This window comes from Chiroxiphia lanceolata, chromosome 6 (genome assembly GCF_009829145.1).
Source record: "Chiroxiphia lanceolata isolate bChiLan1 chromosome 6, bChiLan1.pri, whole genome shotgun sequence".
In the NCBI taxonomy this organism is placed as follows: domain Eukaryota; kingdom Metazoa; phylum Chordata; class Aves; order Passeriformes; family Pipridae; genus Chiroxiphia; species Chiroxiphia lanceolata.
The window spans coordinates 54,016,839-54,033,869 of NC_045642.1; the positions used below are offsets into that span (position 1 = coordinate 54,016,839).

The window sequence follows — 17,031 nt, forward strand, 5'->3', positions numbered from 1 at the left end:
TACAGGTAGAAAATAATTGTATTTCATTCTGTTAGGCAGGATATGAATATTCATGGCAGGGCAAACATTTTTCATTAGGAAGACAGTTTGATGTTGATAAGAAAAATCTCCTAATATTGTTTTGTCAGTGCACAGAAGTAGCCCAGATGCCATTGTTTTCATGAACTCAAGTCACACATTTGAACAAAACTCTGCTCTGACCTGGCAAAGTTAGCAGAATATAAAAGTTACTTTAATGGATTAGTTGCTGACTGGCTGGGACTGGTAATGTCTGTTCATGCTTTTCAAAAAATATTTTGAAGTTGTTTTGCAAGACATTCTGAAAGTTGTGTGGGAAGAAGGGTGAGAACACCCTAATATTATGTTAAATCAGACTGATGCTTCCTGTAGGCTGTAACCTGTATCAAATCTCTCATTGTCCATCCTTCTCCTCTATCTTCCAGGGCAGCAAATGTTTTTTGTTTTGTAACTTCAACTTGTCATTATTGAAGTTACTTTAGATTTTGTTAAAGATGCTTTGACTTTTTTTTTCAAAGATGGTGTGAGCTTAGTCCGTTCTTTCTATGTGCTCCTTGTACATATTCATCTTGAATAAGGGATCATGGAAGGTAGTCCAGGTTCCATCTTTGCATCGTTCTCTTCTTCAGGGCTAAAAACGTCAGTAGTAATGTTATTGTGATGCAAGTATCTGAGTGTTTAGATAGAAATTTGCATGCTCCTCAAAGGTGGTGAAAAATCGTTGTTTCGTTGGGCAATTTATTTCTTAAAGGAGAAAAGCTCAGCACTTTCATTTTAGAAAGAACTCAGTATGTGGCAGTAGCCATTCATCTCATGATGTACAAAGGAGGCTGCAAGGCCTGAGTTTGTTTGGCCTGAAGAAGGGAAGGTTAGTGGGAGATCTCATTTCGAGTAACTGTTTGGAGGGTTTACAGCACAGAGCCAGGCTCTTCTCAGAGATCCACGGGGACTGAATGAGAAGGAACTGCTGTGAGTGGCAACACCAGGGATGGCAGTTGTACCTAAGGAGAAAAAATTGTCACTGTAGAAGTGGTTAAACACTGGACCGCGATTCCAAAAGGGGCTGTGAAATCTCTGTGGTTGGAGATACTTTGAGTGGACAATGCTATGAGCAGCCAGGTTTTTGTAGCTCACCCTACTTTGAGTGGGGGGTTAGACTAGAAGAAATGACAGTCTCTTCTGGTGAAAATGATTCTATGATTCTGTCACTCTTTGGTGCATATGAATCCAAAAAAATGACTGGACTTGCTGTCACTTAAAATATTACAATATCAATTTTAGTGTATTTTTTAAAAAAAAGTCAAACAGCAATATTATTATTGTAAACAGGTTTCTTCCCCTTCTTTTCTCTTTAGTTACTAAGGCAGACTTTTTAATATGTTTGGTGGCCAGTGTGCCTATTACTTTTACCTCTGTTAACTCTAAATTTTTTGTGTTAATGATGTTTTAAATGATTTTAAATTATTTTTACTGTGTTTCAGCAAACTGTTAAAGATGGGTGACTTGAACCACATGCAGTATTAAAAATATTGGCACACTAAAAGGATGTTTTGTTCATTTCTAAATCTTTTGTTAGGAGCTCAGCAGTATTAAAAAAATGTAGCAGATATGTGTTTTTCAGAACAACCATAATTCTTCTGAATAAGCTGGAATTCATAAATGTACACAGCTATCTCACCCACATTTCTTTACATTTATCAGCTTTTGGAAAATTCTAATAAATTGAATTACTTTGGTTCAGCACTGTGAGATTTTTCTGTAGCTCTTTTTAACAAGCTTTAAGCTGACAATGATACAGCTTTTAACAAGCTGTGTGACCTTGCTATTCATCTTCTGTGGTGTTTATGAAAATGTTGAACAGTGTAATTTCTAACACAGAATCTTACAACATGTTTCTGGTAATCTTCCTGCATTGTGAAAACATGATATTAAAAGTATAAAAATCCCAGCATAATTGTCACCAACTTTCTAATACTTTCCAAGAACTTGATACCTTTCAAGCATAGTTTCCTTTTTACATGCTCAGTTTGCCTTTTTTTGGTGTTAATATTTTATTATAGTCTGAAACCGGCCTATGCTGATTATAAAAGCATACCTAAAAATTGTAAAGTCACTTTTCACGCTACTGATTTTTTGCTGTTACTGTGTTCTGCAGTGAAAAATGAATTTGGTTTATTCCTTCTGTGTTTTCTGTATAACTATAATCTTCACCTTCACGTGCGTCTTGCACTTTCCACATAAGTAGGTTATTTTAAGGATGATAAACTTAACTGGTCTGAGCATATATGTTTATTTAAATATTAATTTCCTTTAATTCTTTAACACATTTAAATGTAGTAAACAGTCTCTCTTTGTTGTGAGAAGTAAGCAAAGTCTTCCTGGAAAGAAAGATACATAGAGAGTCATCTTAATTTTTTTTTAGAGGCATTTCCATTGCAGTGATGAATCATATTAATTCTCTTTGAGTGAATTTAAATTTTGAAATTTAAGGCTTGTTTATACCTTTGTGGAAATATACCTGTGCAGAAGACTTTTAAAACTGTTTTCACCCCTGCCAATCCAATAAATGGGATTTCCCATGGCCAGCATGCAACCTCTGTACTGCTTGTGGGTCCTAGTTGTTGGTTCTGGACCTAATGGATAAACTGCAGCTGAGATTTAAAGGAGATAAAAATACTTGTTCTTCCCTTTTCTCCCCTATCAGCCAGTTATAATTTGGTAACTTGAAGGGGTGAGAACAGGTATCAACCCTGTGTTTGGACTGTTATTTTCCTTCCAAGCCACCTGGACTTCGTTGGTACTCAGCCTGACTCCTGGAGCTCATAGTCGCCCATTTTGCCAAAAGTTTCCAATATCTCATAGAAAGTTCTCAGCCACTGCTGCTCTTTGACCTGCTTAATGACTTGTATGGAACTGTCAGCTTTGAAACCCATCCACTGTTCCTTTAGATAAGCATTGCCTCAAAAAGGAGAAGCAAGACCATCTTCCTCAAGGACAAGCAGCAGTTCTCTTCTTAGTGAACCCAGGCCTCCCGTATATATAAAATTGTGAAATGTTTCATCAGTTAGTATTAGCTAATCACCTGAATTGTCAAAGGACTGGTATTGGTACGAATGACTCTGTTATTGTATTACTTCTTGTACAGTTTTGCTGGATTTTTTCAAAGGACATTCAGACATTGACTGATGGGCTTTTGAGAGTGTTTTTAGTACTTGACCAAGAGCAGATTTAAAGGAGATTGCTTAGTTATCTCTCTCTCCTGCTGTGTTTAACACGGTGATGTTCTTATTAACTCTCCACTTACCGTGCATAGCTTTGTGTCAGAGTGTGTCTTTTACCTTGTTACTGCCTTTACTCTTTGTTCTCTGTCACTCTTTTTTGACTTTGTTGGGTTGCTTTTACCTTTGTGTAGACCCTTTGCCTATACAGAGAGTGTAGGTAGAGGTTCTGCTGCTGGAAACAATGAGACTGTTAAGTGTTCATACTGCATGTAAAATATCTAAGTCAAAACTATAATATGTTTCTAGAGGGGACTTTTTGTTGAGCTGAAAATTCCATGAAATTATAGGAAGGTAGTCAGCTGGAATTTTTCCATTGCATTTACTGACTCATGGGGTAACTTGCATGCCCTTTCAAGGGAGCAGAATTGTACTGGCATAAATGTATGTATCCTCCAATTTTTACTCATAATGTTTTATGATTTTTGCTATGAAATATATTTTAAGGTTAAACTTAAGTATCATCTGTTTCCGAGCAAAATTTTTATCTCCATTTTTGTTCAAAGCTTTTAATAATTAGTTTAAACTTCTGTAAAATCAGCTAATTTGTGCCTTGTACTATCAAATACTGTTAGCTACTAAAACCACACTGTAAACCACTCAGATTAAGTGAGCACCAGAAATGTTTAATAGATTATTTACACCTTGTGCAGACAAGATGTTCATCTGGTAGAGGTGGCCTTTATGCTCTAACCTTTATGCCAGAGGTGAACACCTTGTACCAGTGAAAGCAGAGTCTTGTCAGCCTAAGGGGCTGGTGCTTGTCCTCCCCCTGCACCATTGTGTGTGCACGTTGAGTGTGGGGTGTTTTAAAGGCACATCTGCACATCTTTCAATCAATTCCACTTAATTCACATACAAATCACGTGGTACCATTTCTGCTATAGCTTGCAATTAAGTTCTATTTTTCACATGCAGTTAAACTTAGAGGTGAGGTCTGACTCTGGGTTGTTATCAGTACTGGAAGTGACAGCTTTGTGTCAAGTTTTGTAATTTCTACTGGTAACGATCTGGATTTTATGAAGTAAATATTTTCTTCATAAGGTACACAAAATAAAAATTAAACATGAAATGTTAATTGTAAAACTGAATTAAAAAATTGTTCATTTTGGACTTTTCTAGTTGTTTGCAGCAGTCTACTAATTTGAAACACTTTTTCATTTTGAGAATTTTAATGGGAGACTTTTAATTTGGATTAAAGCTACCAGCTGTGTGGCTTCACATAGCCTCTAGAACCAGCTTCTGCTATTGCTTTTATATTTAAAGTGAACACATAACTATGTCAGTGATGTTTCAAAAGTATCCTCCCTTCATTCAAGTCATATTGGAAAGAAAACTTGAACAAAATTATCAAAGCCTGGGGGGGAAAAAGTTTTCTGTCCTTTGGGTATAAGTTTTCTTTAAAATTTTTTCCAAACAAACTGTAACCATTCTAGTCATAACACTTTCTTTCTTTCTTTCTTTCCTCTAACTTATTCTCGGAATGTTTTTATACTTCTTGCTCCTGTTACATCCAATTTTCTATATAACGTGTCTTCAAACCCAAAAATTTATGCACAGGGGTTCTTTGAGGACTGTCTGTTATTTGCATGCTATAAAAACTTCTGAGTTGTTCTTGTCCCTGTAGGAAATTAAGATTTTTTTGGACCTCTGAATTGGAATAAATGCATTGTCTCAGAAGTAAAATTTTTACTATATACTTCACTGCATAACTTTTCTCACTCCATATTGGGAACTCAATAATCATAAATGTAGCTTCAAGAATAAAGCACCCTAAAGCTTTTTTTTGAAATGGAAGAAATTAAAACAAATTACTTTCATTGCATGTCTAAATCTTCATTTAAAAAGCAACAATGTAAATAAAATAATGAATATTTTGGGAAATGTGCTGGGAGTGAGATGTCTAAACATGTCTAGGACTTTTGGACTTGCAGTAGTGGATCAGTTTTGGATTCATAGTTAATACAGTCAAGCAACTTGTTTGTGCCCTGTAAATTTACAGGTTTGTTGGAGGGTCCAATTTAAATGTGTTACATACTGTAAGTCACTCTTTCTGCTGTGTGAGAGGGGGGGAATTATTAGCAGAATGTCAGTTTTTCTGGTAAAGGAATATACTCTGTTAGGGATGCTGTTGGCAATAGGTACATTTTCTGTTTTTACTAGAATTCTGTTGTGAGACTGGAGATTAGTTTGACCAGACACTGGAGACATTTGTTTGAAGGAAATGTGTGTGTTTTCAGACAAATATGATATGAAGAAAATAATGTTGGATTGTGCAGGAATGATTTTTGGATTGAATGGGAAATTATTATGCACTTAATTCCTGACAAAGCGAGCAGGTATATTGTATCTTTAATCTTCTTAAAATATGATTATGTTGAAAGCAGGTATTTTAGTACATTTTAAAATGGGCGTGATTGGCTTTCTACTGTATTTGAATCAAAACTTTCCTTGCTGAAAAGTAACTTTATTTCTGAAGAGGGAATTGCTTGTAAGTGCTGTTAGCATTTGACATGGCCAGCCAGCATTGGCTGCTAAGCAAGTTACTGACCTAGTTCTAAATATATTTCTTTTTCTTCTTCCCAAAACATTGTCGCTGTTGTGCTTGACCGTTTCTTTTAGCTGTATCGCCTGATACAGGGTACCTACATTTCACAGGCGTATGGGACTAAGGAAGACTTGCTTATGCCAAAAAATGTGGAAAACCATAAACTGAATTGGAAGATAGGTTTTTTCCAGGGAATACAAAAAAACCAAACCCAAACAAAGGAAAACCAAGCAAACAAGAAAAAAAAAAAACACCAAGCCTCCCCAGCAAACCTACCCCATCCCCCAAAAAAATCCAAAATACAAACAAGAAAACCCATACAGGGGATGTAACTTAGAATCTATTAAGTCCATTAAGAAATTGCTCTTAACAAAACCTTGAAAGTCCTGGCAGTTTCTGGTGATACTTTTGCATATCTTGTAATGACTCCTGGAATTTTTTTAATGTTGTTTGGTGACTTGGGGTGATTTTAAATGTTCATCAGCCATTCAGGACCTTAGTTTGCATCTCGGCTCAGTGTGATCTGTTTGAGCTCTTCCTATGAATAGACATTTCAAAAGGCCTATTCCCCGTCCTATTTCTAATATTGAAAAGAGTGGAGAATTTAGAAAGCAGATTCAAGGTTGTCATCAAGGAAGGAATATGGAGGTTTTTTTGTTAATTTGAAAATCAATGTCAGCGTTAGAGAAGCAGGAAAGTGCTCGTAACCCAAGTTCATAACTGCCCAGGGACTGGGCATTTGCTTTAGGTTGCATTGGGGTATGAAACACTTCAGTTTGCCTGTGGAGAACCAGCAGGGTGGCTTTTCTTCATTGTAATTTATTGTGTCATCTATTTCTAAGCCAACACATGACCCAGCTTGTGATATCTATTAGTGATTATTCTAAGTATCATCACTGAATTCACCTATTTTTTCGTGGAGAAAGCAACCCCCAGGTTTAACATATGTACCGGCAGTGAGGAAAGGAGGGAGCAGGCTGATAGACTCTGGAGAGGGAACCAAGTTATTTTACGTTTTGGCAGTTTGTTGTTCCTTGAATGATATTTACCATGGATATGTGACAGGTACCATTGATAAGTTATTCAAACTTGAGAGCAATATCTGAGTAGAATTAGGGGGTGGTGTGTGGAGTTTGGGTGTGTTTATAGCAGATGTTTAGGTTCGATTAGCTGATACTTATTTCATCCAAGTGTCCAAAGTGGCAGAGTTTATTCAGCGGTTCATGTTTTTCTTCAGTTTACTTAATGTAAATCTTCTGAGTTACACCATAGCCCTTCAGTTATGCTGCAGAACAAAATTCAAGTCTGGCCTCACCACTGTAGTGGTTCATTTTTTCAGAGAGCTTGTTGCATATATTTAAAAACAATTTTAAAGTTTTCAAATGCAGTCGAAGGTGTTGCATAACTGTGTTTTTACACTGTGAGAATGGACTGAAGTACACTCTAGTGGCTAGGAAATGGAGGATTTTTCTCTCAGCATTTTGTGTTTAAAATGAGTTGTGCTGTCATATTAACTGTATGTATGCTAAAAAGCTCTACTGTGAATTCCTTATGGGTTTGGTTTCTCTTCCCTGTTAAGACACTTTTTTCTTCCATTGTCTATTTGATTATCCTCCCTGTCATTTTTCTCCCTAATTTTCAGGTGGAACTTCCATTTCATTAGCTCAAGCCCATTTCGGCTTGTTTCACATGTCATTTCCTGTATAAGCATTCTGTTTTTCCTCTTTATGCTTTGAAGTATTTATACAGTTATCACTTTTACTCTTCACTTTCTATTTTTAAACATTTTAATATAGTCTAAAAATCCTTATTTGTCTTAAATATGATTACAAATATATTCTTAAGGGTTTTCTTTAATTTCCTATGGCTTCTAAGAAAATAGTTGACTTCTGATAAAGCTCCTTGTAAAGCAGGAGCTTGGTGCAGCATGGTGTTGGTCCACTTTTGAAAAATCAGTAGATAATTTGATGCACATATTATTCACTGTTGATCTACTTTTACCATCATTACACTTATGATGTACACCTGGAAAAAAGTTATTGGCAGTAATTTCAGTGCCTCAGGTCGTTTAGTATGTAAAAATTATACCAAATAGTTTAAAATGACAGCAGGCTTTTTTCCTATTTCATTATCAGTCAGTCCTTAAAATCTCCCATCTAAAATCTTTGACAGTTAAATGTCATTACTTAGTTCCTCTATCCTCAAAACCACAGTGTAATCTTGGAGTTAGGAGATAGCTGCCACCAGCACTGGATTCCCCAAGGACTGGAGCTTTCAGAGGGGATTAGTATTGTAAAGCACCTGTTTTGAGCTCCACTCCAGGACTGACAAAACATGTGCTTCTCATTCCTTTCAGGCTCTCTTATTCCCTGGGTTTCTTGCAGTGGTGTCTTTTTTTTTTTCAGTTGCTGTTTAATTAGTTTGATAATGGCTCATTTGATTCTAACAGCCCTTGCCTTTGGGGTTGTTTTCCATTACATGGAAAAAACGTTACTTTAGAATTCTCATAATCCAATGAAAAGCCACTCTTTTGAATGAAAATTTAGCCAAGAGATTTCTTTATGTGGAAACCAGCAATGTTAAATGCTGTGTACCTTAATGAATTCCATGTTGCTCTTGCCTCCCCCCTCCCTACTTCTGTATCATACAATCAAATCATGGAATGGGTTGGGTTGGAAGGAACTTTAAATATCATCCAGTTCCAAACCTCCTGCCATGGGTGGGGACACCTTCCACTAGATCAGGTTCCTCAAAGCCCCATCCAACCTGGCCTTGAACATTTCCAGGGATGGGCATTTACAGCTTCTCTGGGCAACCTGTTCTAGTGTCTCACCACCCTCACAGTAAAGAATTTCTTCCTAATATCTAATCTAAACCTGACCTCTGTCAGTTTAAGGCCCTTACCCTTGTCTTATCCCTACATGCTCTTGTGAGAAGTTCCTCTCCAGCTCTCTTGTAGCACATTTAGGTACTGGAAGATGCTATAAGGTCTCCCCAGGTTCTTGTTTTATTCAGAACAATCCCTGCTCTCTCATCCTGTCTTCATAGATAAGATGTTCCAGCCCTCTAAGCATCCTCATCACCCTTCTCTGGGCTCACTCCAGCAGGTCCACATCCTTCCTGTGTTCGAGCCCTCAGATTTGGACACATGATAAGGATTAGTTTTTAAACCTTATTTTTTATCAGTGTTTAGGGAAGTAGTTATCATATTTTGGGTGTTAGTCTTTCAGGTGTGTTACCAATTATGAAGCAGCAGCAGTTAGGAACAGTGCAATTTTTCCAAATGCAGGGAAATGAAAAGCAGAGAGGTTTTTTTCAATTACAGATTTCTGTAGAAATTTCTGTTTCTGAAGAACAGCCAAAAGGTATTTCTGGCTGCAGCAGCTCAGTTCCCTGAATGCAAAGGCATGGACATTATAGCCTGTGATTGCAGCTGGTTCTCATTCCCCCCTCTCCTGAATGCCTGGATCTTCATGGGGCTGCACAAAAGCAGCTGATGCAGAGGAGGGTCACACTTAGGAAGTTTCAGTTGGATGACCAAGTACTGCTTGAGGTTGGGAACTTCCCTCCTGCATCCACCTACCCTTCTAAATGGCCTCTAACAAAAGAGCTTTACTATGATAATAGCTGGTTGGAATAGTGAGTGTTTTCTTGTAAACCTTATGGAAGCTCTAAATACTTGTAAAATATTTTTAATTACTAGTCAGGAGTTGTTTGGGAATCATGAGCTTGTTGTAGATCAGAATGAAAGTCTATCTAATCTTCAGTGTTCTGTTTCCAATGGGAAATGTGCTAAGTGTTTAAAAAAAAAAGGCATTGAGAGCTACTCTGTAGGAATGTTAACAGGTATCATACATGGTAATCAGAGAAGGACCTTAAACTTACAGCTCAATTCTTCCAGAGTAAGCCTGCATTCTTTAATGATACTTTACTTCACTAACGTGCATCCCTTTATCTTCCTTCAGTAGTGAGCTAAAGAGTGGAAGTCTTTTTCCATGAGTGTTCCTGTGGCTTTGGTTGCTGTGGCCATTTCTCTTGTTTTCAGCATTTCTTTTGGCAAAGGAATGTTTCTGCAGGGTCAATAATGTTCCAAATAAACGAATATAAACAGAAGTATGTTCTGTGTATTCACTAGGCCGATGTACCCCTACAACATCTTGCCTGCATTGATTTATCTGCAGCCAAACTCCCACTGCTAGGGTAGCTAGTTATAGTATAAAATGTATTGTATATAATTATAGTACTTTCTTGTATTCCTTGAGTTTATTTTTATTGCTGCTAGAAGTAATAGCTTTAAATAAACTTATCCGTCCATGAATTAGAAGTTTTCTTTCACGTGCCACCCACTTATTTCCAGTATCACATATTAAGGTAGAATACTGTTAACTGGGAGAGTGTCATCTCTAACTAGTATTAATTAGTGTCATCGAGATTTCAATAAAATCAGTGAAAACTATAAAGACTTTGTCAAATAATAGAAATGCAGTGAAAATTATTCCAGAACAGTATTCCATGCTTTGAATCAGAATGGTAATTAAACCATTTCTAAATAAAGTAAATATTTTAAATGGGATTTTATCAAATGTTAGACCAGCTTTTTTAGTATTTTTCTAGGTTTTTTCTGATTTTTCTCATTTTTAAGGACTTGAGCACTAATTCTGGAAAAAGTGCTAATTCTGGTAAATCTATGTTTTGACAGATAATATTGTTTTTTCTGTACTTCTTAGTTCCTCTGCCTTCATGTCTGGCAATTTCCACTTCTCTCACCCAAGATACTGAGCTCTGTTCTGTGAAAAAATGCTGTCATGGTACAGTCAACTGAAATGTCTTAAGAGAACATTGCAAGATATTGGATTCCCCTTGTTGACGTACAACTACACAGTGCAAATTACAAAGCTTCACTAAAGCTTTAATGCTGCTTTTTTTGCCAATGAACATGAAATTTGAAATGCACTAAAACTTTTGACCAGCAGAATGGACCTGTTACCAGTATATTTAGAGATATGTTCTGAGTAGCACCACAGTAGACAATTAAAGGTTGTTTTTCCGTATCATTAAAAATGTTAGTCCTTCATTAGGTTTGCAGCCATGTTTCATAATGTATATTGTCTGCTTGCAAGTAAGAGTCATCTTACATGCTTGGACTCTTGCTCTACACCAGTGTCTTAAGGAAGCAGTTACTTTCAGCATATGATTTTTAGCTAGTCTCCTTCTATGACCTTGTTTTTGCACATGCTCCTTCTCCTTTTTGTGGCGGTTTGTGTATTCTTTGACTTAAACTTCCGTGTGTGTTTCTGTGTTAAAAAATCTACTTACCTGCTCAAAATGAGAGGGGCTTTATTTACTGTGTGTGCACATAATCTGATTGGTAGCTGTGGGCATTTGATAGTTTTAAAGACAAAAAAGAGCTCAGTTTCTTTCAAGGAAATGAGAACCTGTCAGCCAAGCAAAACTGGTGCCTCTGCCAAGCCTTTATGTGTGAGCAAAAAAGTGTTCACTCAACTGAGATGAATTTTCTATGTGTATTTTCTGTAAATTATCAACCATGTCTCTTGTTTTCTGCTTTCAAAATGGTATAACATAGTGAGTTTTAATGACCACAGATTGTGGGTTTTGGTAGAAATTGTATCAACTGTTCTTTGTGTGAGGAATGACCTAAAACTTGAAATTTCTAGCTTTATTTCAGTTCCAATCTGTACTAAAAAACAACTGTTTTGTATGACATCTCTGGTTCACCTGCTTGTCCTGCTTTGCATTTTGACCTCCATCCAGCAACTGTTAAGTTACACTGTTATAGAAAAATGGCCTTCAATGAAAAAGGTGGAGAGATCAATCACCAGTGCCCAGTGATGTCACAATTACAACACAAAACTAAAAATCTAATTTTTAGATTTGAAGGAACATAAAAAATGTTATCCAGAGAACAGTAAGTCTCTACAGTCCCACAGTGCACAAATATTCATGTGTCATAGAATACTAAACATGTTTAGGCACTTAAAGCCTGAACTTTGGTCTCTTCTCATTTATTTTTACTTTTCCTAATTTTCTTAAACCAGGCATAATTTGTTTTAGTATGAAGACAGGGAAAATGACTTGCATCTCTGTAGATTGTGCAACTTGAAAAAAATCTCTGAAAAACCCAAACAAGACAAAAAGCTGATCCCTCAGTCCAGAGACTTATCTTGCTGTTGTAGTACCTTCCTTCTTTTGGTACTTTTTCCAGTGTATATTTCTATCTTACAAAAAGGACAGTAGGATAAACGTTTAGGCATAAAATATACCATAATAATATTTGTGTAGATCTGTGTTAGGAATTGCTGGACATTTAATCCAAGTGTGAGACTGACCTCTCTTGTGATTCTGAAGAGCTATATTTCTGTTCCAGTAGAAGACCAGAAATGGTCCTCATTTGAAGTGTGAGTAGTGATAAGGGATAAGTGTTTGGAGTGAATAAAAAGTCTTAAGATTATTCTCGTGCTACTGTTAGAAACAAGTGCTGTGAACATTATGTAAATAGTGGCTAGCAATTGGGGGGAAAGTGGAATATATGGGGATTTGATTTGATTTGATTTGACTGGGGGGGTGTTTGATCTGCTTGGGTTTAGTTTGGTTGGGTTTGGGGTTTTTTTAAAACATTACTCAGTGAATAGCTCCAAATGTCAGTTTTGGTGTAATTTTAAGGAGTAGCTTCTGCATAACTGTGGCCTTCCCATAGTCATTGGGGAATGGAGCACCAGAGTTGCACAAGTATGGGATTTTTTTACCTGATGGCATTCTCTTCAAATATGTCAGTTAACTTAAGCAATTGGAAGTGAGGGGGTTTCGCTTAATTGCAATGGAAGGTGATTTGGAAATCACAATGCAATTAACTGAAAGAACATAACCAGGTAGTCCCTGGCACGTGGCTGAGGATAAATGGCTTTGTCAGGGTGTCCTGGAGTTGCTCTGCAGTTGTGTATACATGTTCTACACAAAAAGTATGGCCTACTCAACTCAGCTTCTTAACCACCTCCTGTTTTCTGTCATGCTGCAATCATCCTTTCAAACCTGAAAAGTGAAGATGATCCTGGTTTCATGGCAGGTACTCCAGACAAGCAGCAGAAGAGATGTGAGGTCTGGACACTTGAAAGCTGTGTGTGAACACTCTTAGAGGAGGAAGATGCATCTCACCCGTGTAAACAAAACACAGTTCCTTAGAAATACATGAGGTTTTCAGTCTGTATAAAGATCTCTCAAATGGAATAATGAGAGTGACTGAGATATAACGACTTCAGAATAAATGGCAAGGGAGATCTCTTGCCTTGTTGAGGATGTTTCTTGACCCTTGTGGCTGTCAGTCTTTAACTTTCACGATTAGTAGTAATTGCATCTTTAATGCTTCCTCTCCTTTAAGGTTAGTGTACTGTAAATCACTGTAATTGTATGTCCATTACTTGTATAATTATAGTCTGTATTTAGGCTTTGGATTTTGTGGAGTATACATTCATAGCATAGGTATCCATCCCTATGTGTAACTGTTGTTACGCTTCAGGTTGAACCACTTTCCATTTTACAGTTAATTGGGAAAAGTTTACCACTCCAACCACTTTGCATGTCTGAGACATTTTACATTCAGGTCATAAATTTGGCTGGCTTTCAGTATGCAAACTGCTTGATTAAATACTTTTTGTTGTTGTTTTCTCAGGAGAAATTATTCATTACTATGGTTTTTAATCCAAAGAAAAAAAAGCATGTGTATTCAGATACAACATTCATGTGTCTTTGTTCACAACACTAGATAGGAATTTTGGTTTATTTGTCAGAAAGTTTTTGTTCTGTTTAGGGACATCTGTCATCTAGCACTTCCTTTCTATTTCTTGACGTCTGCACTGTCCAGGTGTCTTGCTGACACTGAAGTCTGTAACTGATTGTGGTTTCTTTCATGTATGCTACATTTTTATTCTGTATGTTCTCCTGGGCTATTACTATAGGGGTTTTTTTTTACTGGAATTAATCTTCAGAGTAATTCAGTGTGCGTAACTTAAAAAAAAAAACCAGCTGTTTTAAACCAAATACATCCTCCAGGTTTATTAAAACAAAAATACTTCTGAAAGCAACTCCTCTTGAGGAGAGAGGAGCTATTCCAGATTTTGTTATCATAAGGAGAAGTTTGTCAGGCACTTAAAAGGAGAGCAACTCGTATTAACTAAACAACTGGACTGTAGATGTGTTGCACATTGAGTTTATTAGATTGTACATACATGTGTTAGACTGTGTGTGCTTGTATTCAGTAATACCACTTGAAATACTTGATGGTAGCTCTTGCTGCTTGTGTAAGAAAATTTTAGCATTTTATGATACTCTAAGGAAGAAGAAAAGTCATCAATTGGAAGAAATGGGAGTAAACTGCAGAACTATTTACAAAGTCAATCCAGTCCTACTCTTCTGTAACATGTTATTACTGTCTTAGCAGTTCATATCTAGCAATAAAAAAGTCATTATGCAGAAACATAAAATGTTCTATGGTGTAAATTTATGCAGACTTTCTGTGTTGTGTTCACATTTCATGTCTTAGTGCTGTAGTCAAGTGGCCATGGGAACTGGACACAAATTTTTGCTGCTGTCAAAATGTGGTACTGCTTTCTTTACCACTGGCCAGTTATTACAGTGTTTCCTAAATATTGAAAATTTAGGTTCTGATCCTGAAAGTATTTGCTGTGTATAATCTTTAATTTCACATGCATCAGTCGTTTTAACAGCTCATGGGATTATGTAAGCAAAAAACAAAGCACATGCAGGCATTTTTTTCAAGTGTGTATTTTTAACATGCAGTATCTATTTCTGGCAGAGGCAAGTATGCATCACTGTTGCAATTTTGTTAAATCATCCTGTCATGTACAGTGTGTTTCACTGGGATTCGTGGTCTGGATCATTATATTCCTGAAAGTTGTGCAAAGATTTAGAAAGTTTGCTTGTATTCTTAAACACTGCATTTCAGGAAGTAAAAATGGAGAGTCGAGTGAAATCCACTACAATATAATTTATAACCAATTATTTTTACTTTTCAGATGTTCCTCCTGCGGATCAAGAAAAGCTCTTTATCCAGAAGTTACGACAATGTTGTGTACTTTTTGACTTTGTTTCTGATCCACTAAGTGACCTAAAGTGGAAGGAAGTGAAACGAGCAGCTTTAAGTGAAATGGTAGAATATATCACACACAATCGCAATGTGATCACAGAACCTATTTACCCTGAAGTAGTACATATGGTAAGTGATTTAACAATGAGAACTTCTTATTTTATAATGCAAGGTTGTTTCTTCCGCTGTATCAGTTTACCTCAAGAAATTTTAGTGAAATCTTCATAAAAGATCAACTGTGTTTGCACATCTGCAAAATAATAACAGGGCTTTGCCATCCCATTGCCAGTGTTGATTCCTGTCTTTGTAAGACAGAAATTGGACACATGTATGAAGCAGAATTAGCTTATGGTTTAAGTTCATAACAATTAAATCTTGTATTTTAAAAAAAAATATATTGCTTTTCTTCCCCACAAATCTGTTTTAAAATAGGTGTTAATGAAAATGGGGAGGGAAGTTAAATATATCTAGCTATTGAACAAAATGTAGATTGGAAAACTGAATATTTGAAAAAATTATAAGATTAGAAATAAGATCACCTTGACACTTAATCTTATGTAATCCTATTTGGAGATTGATTTTTATTTTTCTCTGTTCAGAGATGAAAATGAGTCAGACTTTATTAAATACACGGCAGATGAGGGTTCTGCTGGAATAAGCTGTGTGAACCATTCAGACCTGCATTGTTTCTGCCTTCTCACTATCCAAATCCTAGCCAGCTAGACCTAGTTTATTTTTCTATCATGTGAAAGTCCACCCCAGAGGTGGCCATGAACCTACAGCAGAGTCTTTCAGCTCTTGTTGTGCTGACGAGACACCAGTTACCTGCAGTAGCAGTTGGATTGAGGTCTTGTAGCTGTTGTCTGCAGTACCCTGAGAACAGAAAGTATCTTTTGAAATTCCTGACTAATAAGCCTACAAGAAACTCTTTGCCCTGTGTAACATGTTGGTTTTTCCTGAGAATTTAGAGCTTAGGATGACTTTTTAGGGGGGTTGAGAAAACAGTGCGCCTCTAACATAAATATGAACTTTAACAAATTTAGACGTCCTCCTGCAAATTAGAGACTTTGAAGCTTCTTCAAAGATTCCAAGGATTTATAGCATGAAAGATGTTGCTTATTCTGAAGATTGTTATCTAAATCAGCCATAAGTGTTTGCTGATACAGAAATTATTTTCATGAGAACTTCTGAGTATATGAGGCTTATGCATAACTCTGGATACCAGCACCCAAAGCATTGAGGATGGTTAATGAGGAGATGTGGGATCATGGCTTTTCCCATGTTTTCATAGCTTATTTAAATCTAGGTTTTTTCTAATTGATTGCTTGTTTTGGAATACTTGACACTGATGAAAGGAGAGATATGAAAGAGAATAAGCTTGCTGAGACTTCATTTGGGTAAAATGGAGTTCATGACGAGTTCTTGAATACCGATGGCAGACATTAGTGTTTGCTCTGAGCAGGAAGTCTTAATGCAGGCACAAGGGATGAAATACAGACAGTTATCTTCCATCAAACAGTTATGACCAGAGTATATTTGGCTGAGGACAGTATATACTTTCTTTGCTTTCAGATGCAGCTAGTGGTAATAAGTCTGCACTTTGGTCAGTTTAATAAATGTTGCAGCAGAATTTGGCCGCTACCTGAATTGCCAGGGTTTGGCTGGTAGCACACAGCGTCTGTTCTTTCAGTGAATTTAAAACGCTTCTAAAGAGTGTGGGGTGTGCTCACATGGGACTTACACAGTACTGTGAGAGACACTGTCAGTAAAGGCATCTGGACTGGTATTTTCAGACTGGTTAAATTCAGATAGGTGTTTTTTGTTTGTTCATCTGATGCAGCAACTGTATCCTTCCTGCAGTAATATTATCATTACCTTCCTTTCAGGCATGTATGTGTAGACTGAGGTGTACATTTGCTAAGTTCTGGCCATACATTTGGATTGACAGTGTGGATTTTAAGGAAAATAAACCTAATTTCTTTGTGTGCTTGAAGACTTTTCTAAGAGACATTGAAAAGTTATGTGCTGCTACTACCACTGAATTATGTTAAGAAGGAATAGCATTTTTG

General features: G+C 36.7%; 1 protein-coding gene across 2 annotated transcripts in view; it reads left to right on the forward strand.

Moving 5' to 3' along the window:
• Window positions 1-17,031, forward strand: part of PPP2R5C (protein phosphatase 2 regulatory subunit B'gamma) — a 79,182-nt gene that overhangs the window by 34,190 nt on the left and 27,961 nt on the right. For both annotated transcript variants that reach the window (XM_032690455.1, XM_032690456.1), the window contains one exon: window positions 14,892-15,091. In XM_032690455.1, the coding sequence (XP_032546346.1) occupies window positions 14,892-15,091 (200 nt within the window). The remainder of the gene's footprint in view (window positions 1-14,891; window positions 15,092-17,031) is intronic.